The sequence below is a fragment of the Hydra vulgaris genome, chromosome 04 (assembly GCF_038396675.1).
Source record: "Hydra vulgaris chromosome 04, alternate assembly HydraT2T_AEP".
Classification (NCBI taxonomy): Eukaryota; Metazoa; Cnidaria; class Hydrozoa; order Anthoathecata; family Hydridae; genus Hydra; species Hydra vulgaris.
The window spans coordinates 28,727,501-28,754,187 of record NC_088923.1 but is presented as its reverse complement, the minus strand read 5'-3'; the positions used below and the strand labels follow the sequence as shown (position 1 = coordinate 28,754,187).

Sequence of the window (26,687 nt, the reverse complement as noted above, 5' to 3'; positions counted from 1 at the left end):
ATGAAAATATTCTATTTATATATAAGTTAAAATACCCTGATATTAATAATCTATTGGAAAATTTAACAAAAAAAGTGATATTTATTTATTTTTCTACGGAACAGTTCTTTTGTACAGTTACATATTATAAGCGTTGATATTACAAGCTAGCAAAGAGCTCAGTAAACACACATACGTCTATTAAACGTCAAAACAACGTTTCGACAAAACATTCTGATTTGGCCTATAATCCGTTTAGAATGAAATCCAGATTAACGTTTAGAACAAACGTTTATAGAACGTCTATATTCAAACATATTTTAGACGTCTATTATAGGATTATTATACGTATATAAAGCGATTAGATTTTGCCTAATTTACGTTTAAATCTAGCCTAATTAACGTAAATAAAGCGTTTAGATTTAGTCTAAGTAAACGTATATTTAACTTTTAGATCTTGTCTAATAGTTTCTTTGATTTAGTTAACGTAATTTCAATATATTTAAGTTTAAAAAACTGATATAAATTTAAACTACGTTATAACTTTTTAACTTTATATAAGTAATAAGAGCTATATAGGTCTTGAAATTTATAAATAAGATATAGTTATAAAAGACCTGGTCTTATTTTTTATAACTATTATAATACGTTTTTCGACTTTTTTTACTATACTACTTATACCTTTATTTTATAAAATTATATATAAAGTTATAAACTTATATAAAACGTTTTCTTATGGTGGGGATTTAGAGAAAAAATGTTTGTGCAATATACTTGTTTATGTTTCAATAATTAAAAAAAATTAAATGATCAAGCTTTTTTCAGTACAAATTTTATAGTAACAATTTCTATCAAATACTTTTTAAATATAATCTCATTAGCAGAAAATAAAAGTTTACATTAAGATTAAGTCAAAGATTACTAATAAAATTAATAAACTCATAAACAAATATTTTGGATCACTGTTTTCTCTGGTTTATGCATTATCAAAAATCTTCCTAGAATACTGTCCACCGCTTGTTCATCTTGAACCTGCTTGTGCAACATCATCTTCTACAATCGTATCCTGATTGTCTGATTTCGTAACTTGATTTGTAACCGCAAAAAACTAGGGTAAAATGGTTAGCATTTTAAGTGTACATTCATAAATCAAAATTGGATTTAAACAAAACAACTTTACATATGGAGGATTTTCTGAATGGAAGTTTTTACCAGCTCTGTTCCACAAATTTTCTTTAGCAAATGTATCTAAGTTAAGCTAAAATGCATCTAAAATAAAAAAATTAATATTTAGTTATTAAACCTCTTGGTTATTGCAAAGATGAATACCAACTGTTACACAATCATATTGGCGTGTACAAAATGAATTTAAACTGTTTATAAAACTTACAAAAAAACTTCTTGCAGCAGGACTTTTATAACGAGAGATCAGCAACTCTTATTTTTTAACTGTGTCAATGTCGCCATTAATAATTTCTAAAACATCGGAGTCCATTGATTTTTCGGCATTTAGGTAAGTAGATTGTTGCGATAAGAGCTTTTTAACTTCCATGAATTAAAATGGCGCACCCGACACTGGTTTATTATTTATTTATCAGTCGTTTTGCTTTCAGTTGTTGTAAGGAAGTGAATCTTGAAAACGCATTTAAGTCTAAATCAGTTGTTGTAAGGAAGTGAATCTTGAAAACGCATTTAAGTCTAATTTAACTATTTAGCCAATAAAAAATAATTTTTTAATAAGTTTTTTTTTCATTTTAATTATGCCTCTTTAAACTCCATGACTTAATCTGTTATGTGAGCCTTCTAACCAATGGCTATATAACTATATTATAATAAAATAAACGTTTATTAAACGTTGATCAAACGTTTAGAATAACGACTTATATTAGTTAATATTGTAAACGTTTGATCGACGTTTAATAAAGGTATATATTAAAAGAATTAAAGCGTAGATTTTAAATCTATAAATGTTCATGTTTAATTAAGGTAGATTAAAGGTTTACAATATTGACTAATGTAAGTCGATATTCTAAACGTTAGATCGACGTTTAGTAAACGTATATATAAAAATGTTTGAAATATACATTTCAAATCAAGCGTCGATTTTTAGTCAATAATTGGTCGCTAAACGTTTTATCTATTTTTCGACCGATTTTGACTAAATATTGACCAATTCTGAACCAATATGTGTTTACTGGGAGTATTGAAGAAATAAAATTTAACCAAATAAAGGTGAATTATGGCAATTATTGTAGTAAAAAAAACTTCATCAAAACAAGCTTTTACATGTTTTAGTGATGTATATAATTTATACATGGGAGTAATAAGTGTGAAGTTTTAAAAATAAATTAGGTAATTTTTTCAAAATAATTTTCATGCTAAATAATAGTATTAATGGGAACTTAATTTGAAAGTTAATATTAGTCTATTGATATTACTAGGTAAATTTTAAAATTGTTTTGAAAAATCTATCATATGAGAATTACAGCATAGTCAAGTTTTACCATCTGGTTTATAGTTTGTTACAATGGTTGTCTTTTATAGATGTCTTAGAGTTATAAAAACCTATAGGAAAACAATCTAACTTTTTTTGATTTTTATTTTTAAAAAATATTATGAAAATCACGGATTTTTTAAGTTGCAAAGTTTTGTAAAAATATTAGTACTATATTGTACAAAATTGGATAGAAAAATCATACTTTTCTTTTTTTCATTATTATTTGGTTTTTATGCAATTACTCAATTTCACTTTTATTATTCGATACGTTTTTTGACATTTATTTTGATTTAAGCATACGCGCAAAAGCCTCTCTTTCAAAATCAGCAAATCAGATTGCGCATATCTTTGCCTGATCTGAGCCTGAATAGGGTTTCAAAATATGCTTACGAGACATTTTGATTTTTGTAATGTCACATTTTTAGATATATATATTTTATTTTAACAGATTAGATGTTTATATATTTATGAATCATCCCAAAACCATTTAACTTGTTTTCCTGTATATTCAAATTTCGTTCAATTATTTTAAGTTTAGGATTTATAGTTGATTAAGAAACCTGTTACTTTCAGTTGAATATTTCAAGCCTAATGGTTAACCTACATAAACGGGCTTCTTGAATTAAATTAAGTAGTTACTATTCTGCGTAAAATTATTCAAAAGATTGTTTCATTTACTTGTTTTTTAGTTATTTATTTACTTGCGGGGACAATTCTACGCTTTTATCAAAATGTAGTTTCGCTACCATTTATATAGAAAGTATGACGCATTACTTTAAATTGAAATTTAAAACAAAAAAGTAACACAAACAACATTATTATTCAAAATTTAAAATTTTTAAACATATGGCAACCCAACGATTATTTGGTTTTTGTTTGAATTTATTTATTCATTGTATTGAAATAACTCACTTGAGCGTGGAATTGCCCATATAAGCGTCACTAAATCCTGAACAGCGGATCAAAGCATTCATTCAAAAGTTTAAAAATATATATATTTTTAACTAAGCTGTTTTTTTTTTTCGTAATATAAATTATAAAAATTCAACCTAAAAACATTTAACTTTATAGTTCATTATGGTGCAACTTTGAGCCACTGAATTCAGAATGTTGAATGTGTCCGTCGCCGTTTAAATCTTCTTTAGACATTATGTCGTCTACAATTTTTTCGTGCTCTTCTTCTGATGGTGGAGGAGCATTCTTATTTCTATAGGTTTTAGCTTGGTAACGAACATAATGAGCTATTTCATCTCTTGATAAAACCTTATCGTTATTGCGATCAAGAGATGTAAACAAATCCATAGGTGCATAGTTAGGAGCAGCGCGTCTTAAATCCAGTAAGTCAACCACAAACACGAGGGTGGAGTTTGCTAAAAAAAAATTTGAAATAAAAAATCAATAATCAAAAATTAAATTTAATATGCCAACTAAAGAATTAATACCATTTCATGGATTATACATTAAACAAATAATTAATAAATGAATAAATAAAATAAAAAAATTATAAATGTAATTAAAAACAATATTTTGTAAAGTAACTATCATAATTCTATAAACACTTTTAGACCAACCTGAGACCAACTTGAGACCAACTTGAGATCAACTTACTTTTATAATAAAACTTTTTTGAGCCTTAATTTTCCATATTAATCGTCTATTAACGTATATTTCCATATTAAACGTATATTAAGCACGGTTTGTAGATTTGGGGTCCTAATATCAATGAAATACCCTATGGAAACCCCTTTAAAGGGTGATAGTGCATGTCATATGGAACACAAAATGAGTGATTTGAAAATCCTGGATTAAAATCCAACAGACTTATTTAGCTTTGAATGTTTTACTACGAAATACCCATACATTTAGGCTATGAGTAGCCCAAAAAGTTTGTTGAAAAAAAATTTTTTTTGCATTTTTTTTTACAAAACACAACATATTAGCCTGTAAAATTTAAACCAATATTTATTAATTAATTTATTTTTTAAGTGAGTTTATTTTCAAGTACTGTTACAATCTTGGATTTACATTAATGGATTACAGAGAAAAGGCATGTTCTGAAGAAAATTTTCTTTTCTAAAAAAAATTAAATTCTCTTGCTGTTGTAGTCAATGACACATTTTAAAAGGTGACTGGCATAATCTGGGTGCAATGGATCTCTCTTAAATCTCCTCCAGTGAGATTTGAAGTTGGAATGTAGAGCTTCTGTTGCCTGCTCACTAAAGAGGCCGAGTCCAATTTGTTTCATCTTGATGAACTGTGGCACGTGGTAAAACATTGCATGCACTTTGGGAGTCACAGAAATAGGAAGGTTGGTGTAGCTAAGTTTGAAGTGTTCAATCTTGGATTCATAGTCAGGGTCGAGGCTTTTTCCAAAGCACGAAGTGTTGTGTTAATGCAATTTATGTATACATATATGTTTTGTATTACACTATATATATACTTTATGTAATTGTTATTTTTTTATGGGCTAGTATTATTATAGCTCTTTTGAGCCAAAATAATTAATTCGGTTATTCTTTACAATCAAAAGAGCTAATATTATTATGAAATAAAAGAAAGATGGAGCGATTCATGAAACCTGATAGACTTGGTATAGATCCGAACTCAACAGATGCAGATTTAATGATGTTAATGAGGGATTTTAAAACCCTTTATTTTGGGCTCCCATAGGCATGCACTATCACCCCTTAAAAGGATATTCATAGGGTATTTCATTGATATTAGGACCCCAAATCTACAAACCGTGTAAGCGTATATAAGCTTTTAGAAAACAATTACTTAGCGAGAATTTGGGGTTTGAGTAAAAATTTAACTTTTAAAGTGAATTTTTTTCTTAGGGGCTAGAGCAAAGTGGCCTAATATTTTAACATATATAACATGTATAAAAATACTTTTTATATCATTGAGATGTAAAAATTAAATTTATACATTAAGATCATTTAGATCTTAATATATTAATCCTAAACTTTTTAAAATTTTTTACAAAAAGAAAACTTTAAACTTATGTAAAACACATTTTAACTTTAAAAGTAATAAAGCTAGCTTTAATTTTAATTTTGATTTTAATGTTTTATTAAAGGCTTAAAACTTTACAATTAAAAACTTTAGGTATTTAAATTGATTGACATGTGATTGGGGTTTGTATTGCACATCTTGTGTACCACATTTAAAATTTGAGTTTCAAGTTTAAAATTAAACGTCCACGATAAAAATTAAAGTTTAGGTCGCATTGATTGTGACATTAATTATCCACTTCAATTTTTCACATTTGTAAAATTTTGTTTACGATTTTTTTGAAACGTTTATTGAGCTTATCACTTACCAGACCAATATGTTGAAACTTGTTTGAAATTTAAGTTGAACTGACTAACTTTGAAACACCCATGTTACCAGTAACAACAAGAGTCCCAAATTTTGTTTTATCTACACTCGTGATCTTCACCATCGTTTGGCAAACCACAGCCAATCTTGTCATAAAACTATTTCCTTGCAATGCAATTATATCGCTATTTCACTTTTTTACATCTTTTCAGATAATCTTTTATTATTTATTTCTCGTAAGAATATGTCAATTCCATAGTACACTTATTACATACCATTACATACGAGAGTATCTGCTAAAGTTGCTCTATTAAAATATTTTCATACCTATTTTCTTCCATTATAAAATGGCTCTAAAAAGCAATCGTTTTTCTTTGCAAGCATTACATGCTCGATAAATATTTATTAAATATTTTTTTCAGTGCATATCAGCGCTTTGAAATTCTATCCTCGTTGTGTTTTCTTGATCCATGTAATTTGCAACTTTTTTATCTTGAGCCAAATCTAGTCGTCCATATATTACACAACGCTAAAGTTATTTAAAAATATAAGTAGTCATTTTGCTTGTTTGCTTGATGATTTTCTCAAATCTTTTTGCACTATTCTATTTTTAGTTTAACTTAAGACTCTGCGGGGGAAATCAGTTTAGTTTTAGTACTTGTATAAATATAATACAATCCTGTTACCATAAAATACTCCCGTACCAACATAATAAATTATAAGTTGCGTCACGAATAGAAGTGAGTAAAAATACAACTTTGAAAAAAGTTTTTTTTTAAAAAAAAGGCTACAAAGCATGGCTTACTATATAACAGGCCTTGCCAACGCGCGGCTTGCGTAAAAAACTGGAGGCAAGATTAAAAATATTACTATGCAGTAGTTTACATTTTCAGTTAGGTGATTTTCGCATGAATATAATATTTGTATGATATATCTACTAAAAGTAACTTATAAAAAATGAAATTTATTATTCTTTTTTTTTTTTTAATTTTGTTTATAACTAACATTGTAATATAACTAACGAATAACATTTATAAAAATTTTAAATTAACTTAAATATATCTAAAACTAATTATGTTTAAACAATTTAGTATATATAGATTTATATTTTGCTATAATTTAATACTAGCATTTACCACAAAATTTATTAATGGGTTTTTTAAGTATTAAAAATAAATTTTTGAGAAAAAAGAGATAAAATCCTTAGAGAATAAAAAGTAAATACAAGCTTTTTAGATATTTTACTAAATACTATTTTACAGTTTTTCTTAAAAACATTTCAAAAATTTTACTTTGCGCTGAGTTTTATCAACTTCTGCTTTGGCTCCTTGTGGGAACGAGGTGAATAGAATCGACAATAATTATTAAATAAAATATTTGTCATTGTTAATCCATGATGTCTTTGCATACCTAATGAATAATATTCTGATAGCATCAAAAGGAGATTACACAGTGATGACCGACAAGTGTCATTATATACTTCATAAAAAAGAATGTAACAGTAAGTTGCCCATTGACAAACTTTGTCACCAGGAATTGTTAAACCTCCTCGATTTATGTCCTTTACAAAATTTCCATACGCTTCATAGAAATAAAAGGTGTCATCTGGATTTTCATCTTCACGAATAATGTACCCAGCAATATAAACTAATGACATTTTAATATCAACAGTCAATGAATCACACAGAGCAGGTAAATTGTCAATAACGTTGCAAATACCCTCGCTTGGTAAAAATTTACATTTTGGACAAGAGTGATCTGAACCTAGATTGGCTAACACATCTGAACTTTTCTCAAACTTTAATAGAAACTTTGTACGGTATATAGTTACTTTTTCAAGAACTTGTTGAACGGAAATAAAATAACTTCCTCCTGAGCCTTGTCTTAATTTTCCAAAGAGCTTTTCTAATGGATCTGTAGTAAAGTTGCCTAATAATACATACTGATGAGTTGTATCTAAAAGATATTTTGACAACTGAACCAAACCATAACAGGTCTGAGCTAAACAATTAGCAGTGTGTCTTGTTAGTAATTTGACTCTTTTTCCTTTTTCCATTTTTTTCATTTGTATTGCAAAATCACCCATTGCAGAAAGTTTGCTTAAATTGTCATCATTAGCAGAAGCAATAGCAGCTCGATTAGAATCTTTCAAACAAATGTCTGCATAAGGACTGTGAACATTACAAATTTTCCAAAATTCAACTACTTTAGTAATGAAAATTATTGCCCCTTCATTTTCATGCAGATCTGGATGACTTTTTAATGCTGACAATGTTTCATCGCAAAACACTTGCAGACAAGTGATAACTTTTTGTCTTTCAATTGGCTTTGGATAAACAGAAACTTCTGTTAATTTAGACATTTTAACAATGTTTTTCATTTCAAGCTTGTACAAATTAATAATATCAACCCACCATGCTATTTTTTTTTCTCCTTCAATATAAAATTCAAGTTCTTGAGTTTTTTCTGTGATCCAGTTATTACCTATACTTTTTAATAAATGAACATAATCAAATAAAAGAAAAATATTGTCTTTAGTACACCATGCTTCTTTTTTTTCAAAAAAGTTATAAAACTTCTGATTGACTCTGTTACTATCACAGACAATAGCAACAACATTGCCCCCATTATTTTTAATTGCATCAAGAATCAGTGTTGTCTGTTCAAAAAGAAACTCAGCATCAAGTTCTCTGACTGGTAACATTTTGTAAAGAAATTTTGGTCCATTAAACAATGTTGCAACCAAAAAGCTCAGTACTGTGTTTGCTAACAGATGAGGTTTGTTAACTGATTTACCAAATACTATGCCACCATGATACGGCAACATTGGTTTAACATAAACCTCATCAAGAAGTAAAATGCACGTTTTTTGTCTATCATCTCTAAGATTAGAGAAAATATGTCTGATATAAGTGGTATCCTCTAAAGATTTACATTTAGATGTAATTCTTCCTAAAGTACGTAAACTCGGAAGTTCAAAATCTTCTCTGATGCGATTGTAGGCTGATTGTGAAAGAGATATACTCAAATGCTCGCACAATTGTTTCAATTAGATACTTTTTTTCCCTAATACATGTTTTATTCATTGACAAAATTTGTTGATATACAGCTTCTTTTTTGGGTGTTATTTCACAACAATTTAAAAATCTTAATGCTTCTTGAATATGAGAAAATTTGTTCACAATATTAACTCGGTTAGATGATAAAGTCATAACACTAATTTTAACTCCACAATGAAATGCTTCAAAAGTGAGATCTTTATATATGCAGAGTAGAAATCTAGCAATAGAACTTTCCTTTAAAAAGTCTGAAGACTGAATATATAATATATCATTGCATAAATATTTAATAATAGCAAAATTAAATTCATAAGTTTTTTACTTTTCATATAAAACATTAATACTTTCTATTTTTTCTTGTGAATTAAATATTGCTAACTCGTCCATTTCTTGCCAGCGAACACTATTAAGACTTTTTGATGTTTTTCTAAGTGGCATGGCTACAGTAGGAAATAAGCTTGGCTTTATACAATCAAATACTGACGGAGCATCACGAGGTCTCAGCTTTCCATAATCAGTAACAGTTGTATAATTTTTGGGCCAATGTCTTTCACATACTACGGTGTTATTAGTATCAGGAACATTATCTCTTGGTATTATAACAATCCAACGTTTTCGTTCTTCAATGTTTCTTGGAAGTCTAAATGTTTTAACTCTATTCTGAGGATTATAATTGCCATTGCAATTTGTTACACAACATCGACGAACCATTTTTTAAATACTAAATTAAATCCTTTGCTTAATCCTTCACCTCTCAACTAACTTTTTTTTTTAAATTTAGAAGTTACTTAAAATAATTACGGGTGTTTGGTTATTGTAAATTTTATGCAAATATTACCTTATGTATATATATATATATATATATATATATATATATATATATATATATATATATATATATATATATATATATATATATATATATATATATATATATTCAACTTAAATTAATTTTATTTAAAAAAATTTTAAATAAAAATTTAATTTGTTAATTTTATAATAATTATTTATTATTGTTTTATAATTATTATTGTTACAAAAAAAAACCACCCCCGTATTTATTTTGTAAAATTGCTTGTTAGTTTTTCAAATATAAAACTATCTTGCCTCCAGTTTTTTACGCAAGCCGCGCGTTGGCAAGGCCTGTTATATAGTAAGCCATGCTACAAAGGCATTCCCATGAAACCGCATTGAAGCAGTTAAACTTCTCTTTTATAATTTCATGGTCTTAGCTAGGGTGTTAGGTTGTATTAATAAATTTTTCATAAAAAAAATTTAATGAATATTTTACCTTCTTATTTATTAAAAATATTTTAGCGTTTTTGAAATTTTCAAGTACTTAAAGAAATAATCAGGCACTCGGAGGCTGTTTTGTAGAAAATTTTATGACAATCAAGATTCTCTTTTCAAAATTGAATTTGTTAGTTTCGGAAAAAAATTATGAGCAAAAAGCCAATATAAATGTTTTTCGGGGGAAGGGTAAACATGCTAATTGCTCACACTTATGCATTAAGATGAGCGCGGTTAAACTAATTAACAGTTATTAATTATTTAAAATGTCAATAAATATGGCAGCCTTTGCTATTTATCTAAAAAATATTATAACAAAATGACACGTACTTACATTCGTAAGACGCAAACAACTTACAATGAAGAGCAATTGCAACTTGCACTAGAACAAATCAAAAAAGGCGAAATATCACTCAGTAAAGCTTCAGAGGCATACGATATACCAAAGGCAAATCTTCTCAAGCGTGTGCATAACAAAGTCCAATCACATGGTGCTTCATTATCTTCATCCGAGCCTGTTTCATTATCTTCATGCAAGTCTGTTTCATCATCCTCAACCGAGCCTGCTTCATCATCCTCATCCCAGCCTATATCATCATCTCACATCAGTCAACATCAAACCCCAACAATTCGCTAACTTCAAAATTTAACAACAACACCAGTGACTCCTGTTTAAACGTATCAAAGTTGCAACAACAGAAAGACTTGAAGGCAATTTGAAAAATGTTTCACAGCGCCACCATATTGGCGCGCAAAAAAATTCAAAAGAGTCAGCATTCCGAGAGTTAAAGGCCAGTATCTAATACAACAAAGGTGTTCGAGAAACTAAAGCAAGATGATGAGGCGAAAAAGTTAAAGCAATTAAAGAAATGCAAAACTCACTTCAGTGAAGCTTCAAAAAGTGTCGCAGAGTTTAGGAAGAAGCATTGCCAACTCAAAACAAAATGTGCAGCTTTTAGTTGCAAGTCTTGGGTTTTCGATCATATTCACCCAAAAAATACAAAATTGGTGGAGTTTTTTTGCATGAAAAAATGCCGCGAACCTGCTTCTGCCGATGAAATAACTTTTTTTAATTAGTAAATAGTTAAAAAAAACTATTTACTAATTAATTTTTTTAATTAGTAAATAGTTTTTTTTCGTATATTTGATTAAAATAGTTTTTTATAAATTTAACTTTTTATAAGATTAGTTTTCATTTTATTTTTAATCAACTTTGCTTGATTTTACTAACATCCTTATTTAGTTTTAATTTTCTTAATATCTTTAAAATTGTTATTAAAAATTAACTAGTTTACTTTTCCCCAATTATAAGGGGAAAAGAAAACATTTTTTTTCTTCATAAAAATCAATTTTTTTAAAGTTTTTCAAAATATTTTTTCTTAATTTTTATATATTTATATAAGTAAAAAACTTTCTTTAAAACAAAAACAAAAATAAACATCAAATAACTTTCTTTAATAACAATTTGATAATAAATAAGTTTTCTTTGAAAAAATATTTGAATCTGAAGCTAAACAGTTTACTCTTACCCCAGTTTACTCTATAATTTGAAAATTTTTTTTGAAAGGGGGCCATGGCCCCCTGGCTCCCGGTGGTTACTGCTCTGTAAAAGTAGTAATAAAAACAAGTACTGTCTATTACGCAACATAACTATAATTAAGTTATTTAACGTGAATTTTCGCGCTAAAGTTTTTTGCTTAAAGACACTCATGCCTTTTGTTGCTTAAAACCTTTATTGTTTTTATTACTATAAACAAAAAACGTTTTAAGCAACAAAAACAACAAGTTTTTTTAGTTTAAAGTAATCATAGGAATAGTTTTGAAAAATTCTAATAAATTCAAAATTAATTCTGATTATGTGATTAAAAAAAATATTTCTGTCATAGTTTTTCACAGAAAGGAAAAAAATTAAGCGCCCTTTTTTGAATGGCGCCCCTAGGCAGTTGCTTAGGTTTGCCTTATGGCAAAATCGCCTATGCCTACTACATGCCACATGAATTTTTTTTTTCCTGGACTTGTAAAAAACATCTTTAATTGTTTTAACTTTATTTGTTAAATTCTCGCTTTTAATATATATATATATATATATATATATATATATATATATATATATATATATATATATATATATATATAAATTAATTATTATTTTAGATTTTATGCAATAAGTTTATAATATTACCTGTAATAAACTTATATTTTTTGATTGTATTAGAGTTTAGTTACCACTAAACATAAGAAGGCTAAATTTTAAAAGTCCAGAGTTATTTTATTATCTAGAAACAATCAGAGATTGAAAGTAACAATTTAAGAAAAAACTTTGTTAGTAGAAACACCCTAAATTATATGCATGTATTTACATTACTTTAAATTACTGTCATTATTATTTTTATTTGAGTTGAAACACTTTCTTCCAGTTTTAATTTCCAAATAGTATTTAAATAACGTTTTTTTTTGAACAAATCATTATAGACATTATTATAGGTAAACCGTTATGCTTACTAATAAATAATATTTATTAGTTATACTAGATACCTACTAATCAGAGGTAAATTTACAGGGGAAAGGGGAAGGGGTTTGGGGTATGTGACACCCACCAAAAAAGGTGATTTCAAAGTTATAGTTGGTTTTTTAAAGAATATAGACGGCTGCTCAACTGGCATTTGGTCCTAAAAAGACGACTTATGAACATTCATAAGAGTTCTGAACATCTTTTGAATCGGGTATTTGACACATTTTAGTCGCGTGAATTTTAATTTTAGGGTTTTTATTAGTATTATTATTAGCATTTGTATTAGTATAATTTTTAGGAAGCAGTCGGTGCTTTTTAAGCAATCACTCCTACCCACCCCCTCCCCCTCGTTTTGTTTGTAGAACCGCCTCTACTAATAATAATTTAACATGGTTAGTTATACTGTATATTACATATACCAATGTTTATTAATAATCTTACCGATAAGAAAATTCAGTTTACTAAATAATAATAACTTTTAAAAGTAGCAATGTTAACTTACGTGTAAAAGTTTTTCAGAAGTAGCAATGTTAACTTACGTGTAAAAGTTTTTCAGAAGTAGCAATGTTAACTTACGTGTAAAAGTAGCAATGTTAACTTGCGTGTAAAAGTTTTTCAGAAGTAGCAATGTTAACTTACGTGTAAAAGTAGCAATGTTAACTTACGTGGGATCATTCCTCTTAAACCTTTGCTTCCATACCCAATTTCCGGTGGAACAGTTATTCTTCGTTTTTCACCTGGGCACATTTCTAATAAACCTTTTTCCCAACCTCGAATAACATAACCAGTTCCAATAACAAACTCAAACGGTACATATCGTCTTCGAACATCAATCGTGGAGTCAAATTTGCGTCCACTTTTAGCCAACCAACCGGTGTAATGAACAACCATTAAATCATTATTAGCAGACTTTCGTTTACAGTTTTTTGGTACATACAAGTATTCTATAAAAGGAAGAATTTCATCTTTTCCAGTTTTAATGTGTGCAGTATCAAATTGGTCTTCGTGCTTAGAGTATCTTAAACTTTCTCTAACTTCTGGATCAAGAACTCCTGCTTGTTCTACACTGTCGCCTTCATCGTCTTGTTCAACAGGAGATTCTTCAGTGTCGCATAATACAAAAGAAAACAACAATATAAAATGCAATATACAATGAAAAGTATCCATTTCTACTGAAGATTATATAAACTTATATAAATTTAACAAGCGCACTTTTCATAGTAAACGTGGTGATAATCTGTTGACCTTAAACTTGCTCAAAAAAACATTCTCAAAATAGTAAACCGAAGGTTTTAAAATTTGCTGCGTCAAGTAAGGGCGCGCAAAAAAAATCATTAAGTTAAGATTTTGTTATTTTTGTTAAATATTTATGTTATAATGTTATAACACAATTTTATATCTTAACGCCTCATTACTTCATAAGTCTTGCCATTAATCAATGATTACCTATACTTTACAGATACAATGATTCCACTGTATTATTCTTTATTTTACATCTCTGCAAACTGCAGTTACTACGTTACAACATAGTAACCACAAGGTTTCCAAAGATGAAAAATTAAAGGCGTTTGCGTTCCGCCGGCGGATATAATGAAAAATAATTTCACGTTTATTTTAAGTCAACGAGCAATTTAAATATTAATTAAGGAACAAATGTTTTAACATTTGTTCCTTATTTAATTTGACGTCAAAGTTTTGTTTTATATGATTTATTGAAAAAGTTTTGACCATTTAATTAAATTAACAATTTTGTTGAAGCGGTTGTTTATCGAAAAAATGCGAATAAAATCAAATAAAATTGAAAATTTTTTTGAATAAATTAGTTTCATACTTAAAACGAATGTTAAAAATTGGAAAAATCATTTCAATGCCTTTAGCGAAAAAATTATTTTGAAAAAAAAAACTTTAATAAAAAAACAAACTTGTCAGATTAAGACCAAAGTTTGATATTTTGTCGCCCATTCATCTAATAAATTCATCCAGACTAAAACTTTCATTTTACAACCATTACATTAAATTCGTAGCTTTAATCATTAGATATTGTAAAAATAATTGAAAACAACATTCTTTAATTTTTATTAAGAATTAATAAATTTAATTAATTTTGTCGGCTTGAATTCGATTTTTCCAATATTCAAATTTTTTATGAAAATTAAACTTGTTTTTAAAAAATAAATCAATAATTTAATTGAAAATGAAAAACGCACTTTAGTCGAGCCAAATAATTTTTTTCCGACAAATAATATTATTAAACCGAACCAAACAATATTCTTTTTAAAAAAAAACTTGGACAATTTAATTTCATATAAACTTTTTTGTCAAAATGTTTTTTCATTAATATCATGAAAGTAAAATTTCCAATTTTTAACTTTTGTTTTGAATATTAAACCACTAATTTATTCAATTGTTAAAAAAAATGGATCAGAAACCCCTCCCCCCCTCCTCCTTCACCAAAGAAAAAAAACCCATGTCATTAGGGCAATAAATTTTTAAAAAATTTTCCAATAGATATTACTTAAAAAAGGCTCCTTAAATTTGCAAATGGGCCCCCTAAATTCTGTAGGCCCTACACCTCTACACAAATTTGGAGGTGTGGGCCACAGCTCGTTCCTAATTAATATTTTGTTTAGCTCGTTAACTTAAAAACAAACGCGAAATTATTCACTCCAAATCATTTTGCCTCCAAAAAAGAACTCTGGCTGCGGCCTCCAACAGAAAAGCGGAAGTCACTGGAGGCGTAAGAAAAAATATTTACTAATTTAAATACTTGTAGAAAGCGAAATAATGGTTGTGGTCCCTCAAAAAAAAATTGTACTTTAGCAGGATTTTTAGGTAAGGCTTACTTAATTATAATAATGTAGGAAACAATACTCCACTAGACCAAAAACTTACAGACCAAAAAGTAAAATGTGATATATGATTATAATAAGATCAGCCATGATGTTTCAGGGCCACGATTAGATTTGTTGTAATTCTTCACCTTTTTCAAAGTTGAAAAGGACCTTTCACCGCTATAATCTGTAGTAGCAGCTAAGAGAAACATTCTTAAAATAACGCATTAGGACAGGGTTAGTCAGTCAGGGTTTTTTTGATTGAATAACCTTAAGTAAAACCAGATGAATTGACTTTCTGCATACACCAAAAACTAATTTCATGAAAAATTTATGATAATGCATCAGATTATTTTTTTTTACGTATATCTTACATTTTCGAGGGAGAATTTAAGAGGCTGGTACTGAAAGTTTTATACATAAAATACGCTAAAATATTATTTTTAAAACTATTTTTCTTTCTGAATTTACTAACTTTTAATGAATTTATATTAAAATGTGCTTCACCAAAATGTACATACAGATTTTAAGTAACAAGCACAAACAAATTGCATCTTTCATTTTCCAACAGACCAAAACTTAAATCAACTTAGGATAAAATTTGTTAATCGTTCAGATTGGACTCCGACAAAACATTTTGTTTTATTTTATCTTCATTTTGAAGATAAATATATAATTAGAGGTGATCCATGCAACCGGAATCGGCTTTTAAACCTGTTCCTTTTAAATATTCTGGTGAACTTTTGCAAAAACAAATTATCTTTACCAGTTTTAAAAACTTCTCGAAGTCCTTCTAAACAGAGAATATTCTAAAAAGATCAGTTAGAAATATTTAAGAACAATGATACAATTACAAATGGACATAATTTTAATGAAGCAGTAGCACTACCAGGGTTTCAATTTAAGCGGTTTGAAAAAGGTGTTGTATTTTATAACATAGTATTTTATAAACAGACATTTTTTCCAATTATATTAGAATCAATAACAGTTGATGTAGACCTAAATGTACGTTTGCAGTACAAAGGAACGCCACTTCCATTACTAAGTTAGTTTTTTAAAGGACATAATGCAAAACTTGATAAAATTAGTATGTTAGAAAATTTTTCTTAAATGAGAAACTACATGTTAGAAAAGCACGACACTATTTTAGATAAAATTAAAGATTAAGATAAATAAAGAGAGCTTTATCAGCCATAAAGCAGGCATATTCTGAAGAGATGATTCGATATGTATTACTTCTACGATATACATCTTTGCAGGCATGCAAACTACTACTTAAAAAGTTCCCCTTACTATCAATATCTTTATTAAAATTCAACAAGGAGGTATCAATTCTATAAAGGCTTCCACGTGAAAAAGGAAAATTTCTCCTGGTTGTATTACGATGATAGATAAAATGTACTTGCAAAAAGCTGCACAATATCAAGTAGGAGAGTATGTTGGTGCTGATAAAGAAGGTAACTTGTACAAAGGAATAGTCGCATTCATGATAATAAGACTGAAAGAATATATTCCTTTTATTGTTCAAGCAATTCCAGAAGTCACATTCTCTGGAAAATGGCAAATCACAAAAAATAGCTGACAACCTTAAAAACTTAGTAGGGTACTGGGTTTACTCTGTGTGGTATAGGAAGTGACCGGGGTCCCGGACCCAGACCAAAAATGAGACTTTTTGCAAACCCGGCCCCGGCACAATTATAAGATTTAGTAGGGATTGATGGCCGGGGCTAGAAAAAAATTTATAATACTATTTCTATTATAATTTTATACTTACATTTACTATTTATAAAATACTAGTATATGTTTATATATTTTTAATCTCTTATTTACTTCTAATAAGGTTGCAAGTAATCACTATTAAATTGGGAGTTACTTTATAATAGAGGATAAAGTTAAAAAGCTAGGAAATGGTTAACTAAAGACTTAAAAAGTTGTAGGTTGTATATAAAAGGAAAACATAAGATGGGTAAGAGTTATAAGAACAGATTATAAAAAAACGTTGTATCGAGTTGTGCTTTAGGTATCAGTATATAGAGAGGTAGCACGTTCAAGATTTAATGGTAAAGTAAAAGTAAGAAAACCAGAAGAGAGTGCCTTACATTTTGTATGAATGAGCTTTAGTTAAAAAGAGAATGCTCTAGATTGTTTATATAAGAGTAACAGTATAAATAAAGAAGGCTAGAGCCTGATGATGGTGATGATGATGGCAATAATGATTATGAGGATCATGTTGATTATAATGGTGTTTATATTTACATATATATACAAAATATAACATGAATTTTGAATAAAAAAAATATACTTTAGGATGTATAAATGTTTATACAGACTCAGTAAAAACGTGGCCCCGGCCCTGGCTGTATTTTATCAAACCCGGCCCCGGTCTAATTTTAATCCCGGTTGCTTCATAATGGAAATATCAGTACTGTTTGACCATCAAAATGTATTAATATATTCAAGATTTACCATAATGATAACGGACTGAAAGGTAAATTAGAAAAGCTTCAAAGCTTACATATGAGGTATTGCATCCCAAAAATAAAAACAAATTGTGCACTTGCATTAGCAATTATACATGATACTACAATTGCAGCTTCAAAAAGTTATTATCCAAATCGAAAAGATGTTTCAAATTTTTTAGCCATTTTTAACACTTGGTGGACAATTGCTAATTCTAAACAAAGGTTTTTTATCTAATATTATTAAATAATATGATAATATTATCTAATAATATTGATGCGGTTGTATTAGAAGACAAGAAAATGATATTTTACCAAGCTCTGGCTGATTGGATCAATCAGTGGTCTCATTCACCTGCATTCAACCCTCACAACACAAACTGCATTAGCATTTGTAAACACCTAACGTGCTCAAGCACTGCTTTTTGAGGAGCTCCTGAATGTTGGATATGATTATGTGATGACATCTCATTAACAAAAATGATAAAATTGAGAAATGTTTTTCACAATACAGGCAAATGAGTGGGGGAAACTTTCTTGTAAGTTTAAGAAAAGTTTTAAATTCAGAAATAATTTTGTTGTTTTTTAATTAAGGAGAATATAAACTTCCGGGAAGAAAATCTATTACCAGATATTCATCCTTCCTTGATAATACTTGATGAACTGTTTGAAAATTGAAGTGAAAAAATTATGGAAATTTCCCTTAACACAGCCGACTATAGTTACAAAAATAATTATAGTCGGCTACGTTCCAAAAAAAGTGTCAAAATGGTCTAAATGCGAAAACTGCAAAGCATGCTTGAAAGCTGGAGACATTGATCGGCCTCTTAATTTCCCCCTCAACAACGTTAGATATATATCTTTCATATTTGAGGGGGAAATTAAGATATATTTCCCCCTCAAAAATGTAAGTTATATATAAAAAATGTAAGATATATATCTTACATTTTTGAGGGGGAAATTAAGAGGCCAATTTTTACTGGAAAAAACGATTGATTGAAAATGATTACTGGAATAAAAGATTACTGGACAAAATATTTTTTTATGGCTAACTATTAAAGGCCGTATATATACGTTGAGTTAAAATATACATGAATACTCAAATCGCTATACATTTATATCTATGTATTTATCTATAATTTATATATACATGTATATTTTAACTATATGTATTTTTTATTCCAATTCACAAAAAGGGACCAACAGTCCACCGAAGTAATTATAGACCCATCTCCTTGACATCTACTTGTTGTCGTGTAATGGAGAGAATCATTAATAACAAACTAATAAATTATCTCTAACTCAACAACCTAATGACAAAAGAGGAGCATGGTTTTATTCGTAAACGTAGTACCTGTACTAATATTATAGAAAGTCTTCATGATTTGACTTTAAATCTTTAGCGCCGCATTCCTACAGATATTATTTATTTTGATTTGAAGAAAGCTTTCGATTCAGTTTCACATCCCAAGTTATTAATGAAATAACCTGCTAACGGAATAGCTGGCAATCTTCTGAACTGGCTAACAAATTTTCTACACATGAAATTACAGGTGGTAAATTTAAACAATGTTACTTCCCACCAATATCAAGAAACTGGTAATTTTATAAGCAAAGCTAGAAATGGATGACCAAAGGTGACTACTCAAAGGGCAGATAACTGCATTCAGTGCTTCTGTAATTTCATCTTAGATATTCCCAAATGGTGTTGCACCAAGTGTTGTGAAAATTAGAAGACATTTGTGCAATCACTTTAACTTAAATGTTTCGACAAAAAAAACCTTGCCTTTCTCAAAAAAATATTAGAGATCGTATTGCCTTCTGTCAAACGTACAAGAACTGGTCAGCGGAAGATTGGAGGGATGTAATATTTAGCAATAAATAACTTATTAAACAATTTGGTGGTCATTCTACAAGCAGTATTTGCTTTCTACTGTAAAACATTTCCCTAAAATCATAATATGGGGTGCCATTACAGCAAATCAAAGTGGTGGTTTATAGTTTATGCCTTTTAACACTACAATTAACAGCCATATTTATCTTCAAATACTTAAAAAAAAACTTAAAATTTTCATGAATATCACAAATACCCACAATTTTCAGCATGATGGAGCACCCTTTGATAGGGCCAAGCTTCTATGTAGTTGTTTACGTGAGAATGGGGTTGAGATCATTGGCCCCCGGCCTGGTAATTCACCCAACCTCAATCTTATTCGAAAATGCTGAAATCATCTTAAAAATGTAGTTTAGAAACTAAGACCCTCATTTTCTGATAATTTACAAAAAAAAATTGGGCAGGTACGGAATCAACTTATGACTCTTAGATATTTGAGAAAGTTCATTCACTCTATGCCTACTCGCTTAGCTAATTGTTTAAATGCTAAAGGACATCATAGTAAGTATTAACTTTAAGTATTCAATTTACAAGCATTTACTAATGTATCAAAGATATTATTTTTGTCAATTGCAATGGTTAATAATATATTTTGATAAAATAAATTAATAATTTAATAAAAATTGTGGTTTTTTATAAAATGTTCCAAACTTTTGATTGTGACTGTACTCTATTCTTATTGTTTATCAATGATGTGAGCCACATTAATAAAGAGCTTGATGTCAAACTTTAACTTTTTTCTAATAATATTAAATCATATTCAGTCTATGATGTACGTAGCACTCAGTCAGATCTTCTCACAGCTGTTAATCAAAAGTCAAAATATAATCAATCGTGTTTATACTATGAATAACCATGAACTTACTCATGTTAACTGTATAAGAGATCTTAAAGATACCATTATTAGGAACCTTAAATTAAATCAGCATATCAATCTTATTGTACATAAAGCTATGTCAAGAACCTACCTTATTCTAAAAACTTTTTATTCACGAGATTGCTGATGGTTAAAGCCTACTGTACTTATGTACGACTTTGCTTGAATATTGCTTTTCAGTAAGGTCACCTTACACTATATGCCTAATTAATAAAGTTAAGAAAGAGCACCGTTTTTTTTTTTAAAGAATTGTTGGTCTGTGGTCAATTTTCTATGATAAGCATCTAGCCATACTAAAGCTTAATACCTTAGAATATTGTCGAATGTTTAAGGATTTAGCTTTATGCTACAAAATTCTTAATGGTAAACTGGAAACTGACCTATCAAATATTTTTATTATCAATTCTTACTTGGTAACCGTGGTCGTAACTCTAAACTGTACAAACTACATTGTAATTTAAACAGCGCCAAGTGTTTCTTTTCTAATCGAATTGTTATTGTATGAAATAGTTTATCGGAGAATGTGGTTTCTGCATTGTCTGTCTCGGTGTTTAAGAATCGTCTCGCTGTACTACTTTGTTCTAATTTTGTTCAAACTTGTTCCATCACTTAATACAATTTAACATGCTACTATTTAATTTATGATAAATAAAGCACTTTCTCATGAAAATAGTTTTATTAATTGTAAATTAAATAAAAATTTGAAAAAAGATGGAAAATTTCATTATATTTTAGTTTATTTGAAAAAGGTTATATCTTAGGTCTTATAAATTTGTGCAAAATAACCTTTTAGCTATGTACAAAAAAAAGGAATCCTTTGCAATTCTGTTAGTTATTGTTTTGAAAATGGTATGAACCTACCCAGTGGGCACAGAACGTTCGCTGGAAGTCTTAAGGACGTCCTACGGATATGTGATGCCCCACAAGACGTCGTATAGACGTCTCAAGGACGTCAGATAAAATATGCCCAGAGCTTGTATCGAATCCTGTATCTTTTGCTTATAAAGCAAGCTTTTTTTACGGAAGATTTCTCAACTTTATTCATTTTACTATGTGAAATACAACTAATTGTTATGTGAAACACAACTGAGATATACAGTCTGTCATGTAATATACAACTAATTTTAAACTGCATTCTAGGATATATCTTAATAACGATTAATTATTTCTTAAATGGTTTTTATGACGCTTTGAATTTTCCTTCTTTTTTCTTTACTTCAAACATTATAACTCAACCAAAAATTTATCGATTTACACGAAACTATTAGGAAATGTTCCTAATATTCTCTAGAGGTAAGCAAAGCAGATTTTTATTTTGTTGTTGATCGTTCAAGACTAGCGAAATATTGAGCAACTTTTTATAAAATTTTAACAAAAAATTATTTTTAGCTTTTTAAATCTTTTTTCTTTTCGCTCATTCTTAAGTTTATTAAGACCCCTATCCTCCCTTTTTTTTATCCTTTTGGTGGCTGCCACTAATGGTCCACTAAGTAACCGATGAGCAAAACTACAGTGGTCACTTAAAATGCCTATACATGTCTACTAAAATTCCGCTACAGAATGTTTGCTAAGTAGGTTTGCTGTAAATTTTTATCAAAATGTACTTATTCTTATTAAAAAATAAATAAATAAACAATAGCTTTACGTAAAAGCATCACCTCCTCCAAAAACGCCTTATAACAAAATTGCTTACCCCTTCAACGTTATGCCACGGTTGAGTGATCTTAATATACAAATTCTTTGAATAATTCTAGCCTAAAACTTTCGTCGCAAAGCGTTAAATTTGTGGGGAATTAATACTAGTACTTCTTTTGGACTTAATTAATGGTCATACGTAGATTTGGGATTAGAATTTTCAATTAAATTCAATTCAACTGTCACAAGTTTAGTCCACCACTTTGAATTAAATAGTTTGATTTTGATTTGTAAAAAGTTTCATTTCTTTATTATACCACTGATAATAGATTTATTTCCCCTTGCTATAACGCACAGTGGTCAGAAATGCTTGAAATAACAAATTAACGTAATTTTATTCTTGAGGTGTTATTTAACTATCTTTAAAAAGTGGTTGCTATGGGCGTTGTTAGGTAAACAAAATCTACCCAAATCGTTTCTAAGATGAATTAGACCCATTTATGCGCAAATATGACAAATGCAAGTTCTCTAATTTTATTCTACAATGATTGAAATAAAAGAAAATCACTTTTATAAAAGAAAAAAAAACTAATAATGATTAAAATAAAAGAAAATCTTGAAAAAAAACTTTTTGAATACGGGTTAACCACCTTAATAAAAAAATAGTAAAAACTACGTTTTCTTCTCTAACAGCTATAATTTACAAAACAAAAAAAACTTTTTATGTAAAGAAATATTTTATATTAAAAAATGTTTTATTTGGTTTTTAAATGTGAAAATAACATTTTCGAAATAAAAATAAAACATATTTACAAGATGATTTTTGAAAGATAATGAATTACAAAAAAATCTTTTCCTGTCACGAAAGTTTTTAATTCTTTTTAACCAAGAATTAAAAATAATTTCAATGGTCCTAAAAATTAATCAGGATTAGTATCATCACATGGTATGGTTGATATTTATACGAATTTTCATTGTAAGTCAATGATGCTTGCTGGAAATTCGAACACGCATTTGAGAATAGCCAGCGTCAAGGATCAAATCAATTTAACGTCAAAAGGGTTAAGTAGGAAGTTAAAGATTAAATGCAAAAATGTTAACTGACTCCAAACTAATATGTAAGATTTTATATGAGGAGCCCATCAGCAAAACGCTCTAAGTCCGAGTAAATTGATTTTGAGAAATCGAAGGAAAACTAGCCCCACCTGATTAGCGCTCCAAAAAAAATTGTGTTAGGTAATTTTGTATCATTAAATAAACACTATAAAATCACGTGCATAAAAAAAAATGCAACTCTACAGGTTCTCGAAATAAACCTTTTTAAAATATGGACTTATTTTGATAATGTCAGTTGGATTTAGATTTTTTTGAAAATGTTTGGTTAAATTCACATGACTTGTTAGTTTATTAAAAAGCATTGAAATATTTTTGAATTATTTAACTTGCGCGAATTATAGGTTTTTTATTATTAAACAATAAATAAGGTAACGGAAAAGTATTGTTATTGATTCTTCTATTAAAGAATCAATAGCAATACTTTTTAACAAAATTAAAACGATTATCCTGCTCCCAGTTCACTCCTGCATGCACAAGGATTAAACTTTTGATATCTTTCTTTTTAGCATCTGCAACTGGGACTCCTTTCTGAATCTGAGATGGACGAGAAAAACAGTCACGCCCTCTCCTTGTTATACTCTGAGGACTGTTTAAAAAAATTTAAAATTTGGTTCTCTTTGGGCCCTAATATTTTTAAGTGATCCTCTTGTGGTAAAAAAGCTTTTTAAAAACTCTTAGAGATACTGATTTAAAATCTAACACACTCCAGTCTTTTTCTGCAATTTTCACTTTTCCCTGTGCACTGTAAACATTATAGTACTCTTCTAGGGAATATATTCGTTCAATCTTTTTAAGCTTTTTTTCTAAATTTCCAAATACACGATAACAAGGCAAAAATGTATGTCCTGGAATTGAACAAAAGTTCAATTGTTTTTACTAATATCGGTGCATGTCTTAACAGCCAGAAGCCTGCCATATAAATTAAAGCAATATTTTTATTTTGACCACCACATGCATCAGAAACTAAACGAACAGTGTCTATGCCATCTGCTTGTATTTGAGCTTGTTAAATACTGCACGGGAATAGGAAGAACTATTCTTTTTGAAATCATTCTCATTCCAAGTATAGATAGTGACATTATCTTGATTTAATGATCCGTTATTTTTGTTTTCTACAACACAAAAGTTGTATATGTATAGTTGTCTACTGTAATAAGCTTGCTGATTCTGTTTGTATAAAACTTTTAATATTCATAATATAAAAATACACTACTTGCCATTCAACTTTTCTTTTACTTGCGTTACCCTTAATAAGACGGCGGCTTGCTTTTTCTGCAACATCTATAAAACCTTGTGTAATTTCAGTCATTTTTTTCTATGTGAATATTTAATAAAACTTGAAGCGCCAACAAAAAGTGCGCTAGTTTTAATATAAACACTCCTTTTATTGGTTGCTAAAAAATCATAACGTCATTTGATTCGCTGCGGGCTAAGTACGTTTTGAAGCTGTAACCCTGTTTGACTTGGCGTGTTTTGAAAATGTTGTGAGTCTTTTATTAGATCTAATATTTAAATAAATTATAGATTTCAGTATCTAGTATGTAGAAATGTAATTAACTCAACTTTTTTATTTTTGTGATATAGTGCGTTTTGCAGATGGGCTCCTCATATTGAACTAGACAGATGGCAAAAAGACTAAGTTTTCTAAACTTAATTTTGAAGATTTGGAGACTTTGGAAACCAATTTGGTATTTATTACTTTTGCATACTTTAAATTTCATTTTTCTTCACATGAATTCTTGAATGATGAATCTTGCAACTAATTATCCTCAAAGTTATCGACTATTTCCTAGGTTTTTAAATGGAATCATTGTTAAGTAATTATGTTTTAAAAAGTCAAAAATATTTATTTTAAAAAAAAAGACTTATACTTGAAGTATACTTTTCAAGTATACTTCAAGTATAAGTCTCTACTCAGCTTGTACTTAATTCCCAGCTTTACTTTAAAACGACGAATTGTTTTAATCCAGAGGCTTTGAGTAAAAAATGCATACTTTCTTGGAGTTAAAAAATGTTAAAATACCAAGTATGTTAAGTATGTTTTAAAAATTAATTTAGAATTTGTTCGCATTTTAAAGCATTTTAGACAACCCTGTGAGAATGGTAACAAAGGTCCGTTAGAGGCGCGCCGATGCTGGCTAAATATCGATGGGCCAAAAGCAGGCCTGACATTGCGCTCCAACGTCGGCATACCAAAATTCGGCTTTGAGCTGCCAAGCCGAAGTAGGCGTGCCTACATCTAACCTTCAGCGAATGATTAGCGAACCACACATAGAGAACCAGCGAAGGACCGCGAAAAGTTAACAAGTTTAAACAGCGTTTTTAAAAGCATCAATTCCTTTCCTAATGAAGCACAGTAAAATAAATATTATGAATATGCTTAAATTGTGTTCATTGTCAACATGCTGATAATTAGCATGTTGACAATGAACACAGTTTAAGCATATTCAATTGTTATATTAGTAATATAAAAGTTTATTTATCTAATAATGGATATATATACATGTATATATATATATATATATATATATATATATATATATTTATTTATTTATATTTATATTATAAAACACAATAATATATATTTATATTAGTTAAACAATGTATTTTATTAATGATTACTCCTAGGTTAAGTATGTCAAGCTACTGGAGCAGATGGAGAAGGATCCGTGCAGAGGTTGCAGTCATTACTGACGAGTGTTTTAGTAAAAAAAATATACATAAACTATGTGAGGATGTGGAAACAGTTAATAGTATTTCTGACTCAGCTTTTTATTTCAACCAGATCAGTTATAATTAAGTACAGATACCGCATATGACTTGATACTGGATCCGATAGTTGATGAGAGTTTTGAAGATTGTAATTCTGATACAAGTGAAGATAAATTTGAAAATAGAAATTCAGATGAATCTTTTATAATAACAAATGTAAAATTAGCAAAGAAACTGAAGAGTTGATATCTGATTTTGCTTGTTGGTCTACTAAACATAACATTACACAATCAGCGTTAGATGAGTTGCTAAATCTTTTACAAAAAACTTTTTCTGATCTACCAAAATGTGCTAAAACAGTCCTTCAGACATCAAAGTTTCCACATTTGGTCATTGATAATTCATACTGCTACATAGGAATAAAAAATGGAATATTGTCAGGTGGACACATTAAGCAATTAGTAGATCAAACTATATCTATTCAAATCAATGTAGATGGATTGCC

At 28.7% G+C, this 26,687-nt stretch overlaps 1 protein-coding gene across 1 annotated transcript; it reads right to left on the bottom strand.

Moving 5' to 3' along the window:
• Positions 1–3,453: 3,453 nt before the first annotated feature.
• LOC100213335 (peptidyl-prolyl cis-trans isomerase FKBP14) lies at positions 3,454–14,250 on the bottom strand. The gene is made up of 2 exons (XM_065795993.1): positions 13,324–14,250; positions 3,454–3,846 (listed from the first exon to the last, which is right to left on the bottom strand). Exons 1-2 carry the CDS (start codon positions 13,823–13,825, stop codon positions 3,542–3,544), a joined length of 807 nt encoding a protein of 268 aa, XP_065652065.1. The 5' UTR covers positions 13,826–14,250; the 3' UTR covers positions 3,454–3,541.
• Positions 14,251–26,687: the final 12,437 nt, after the last annotated feature.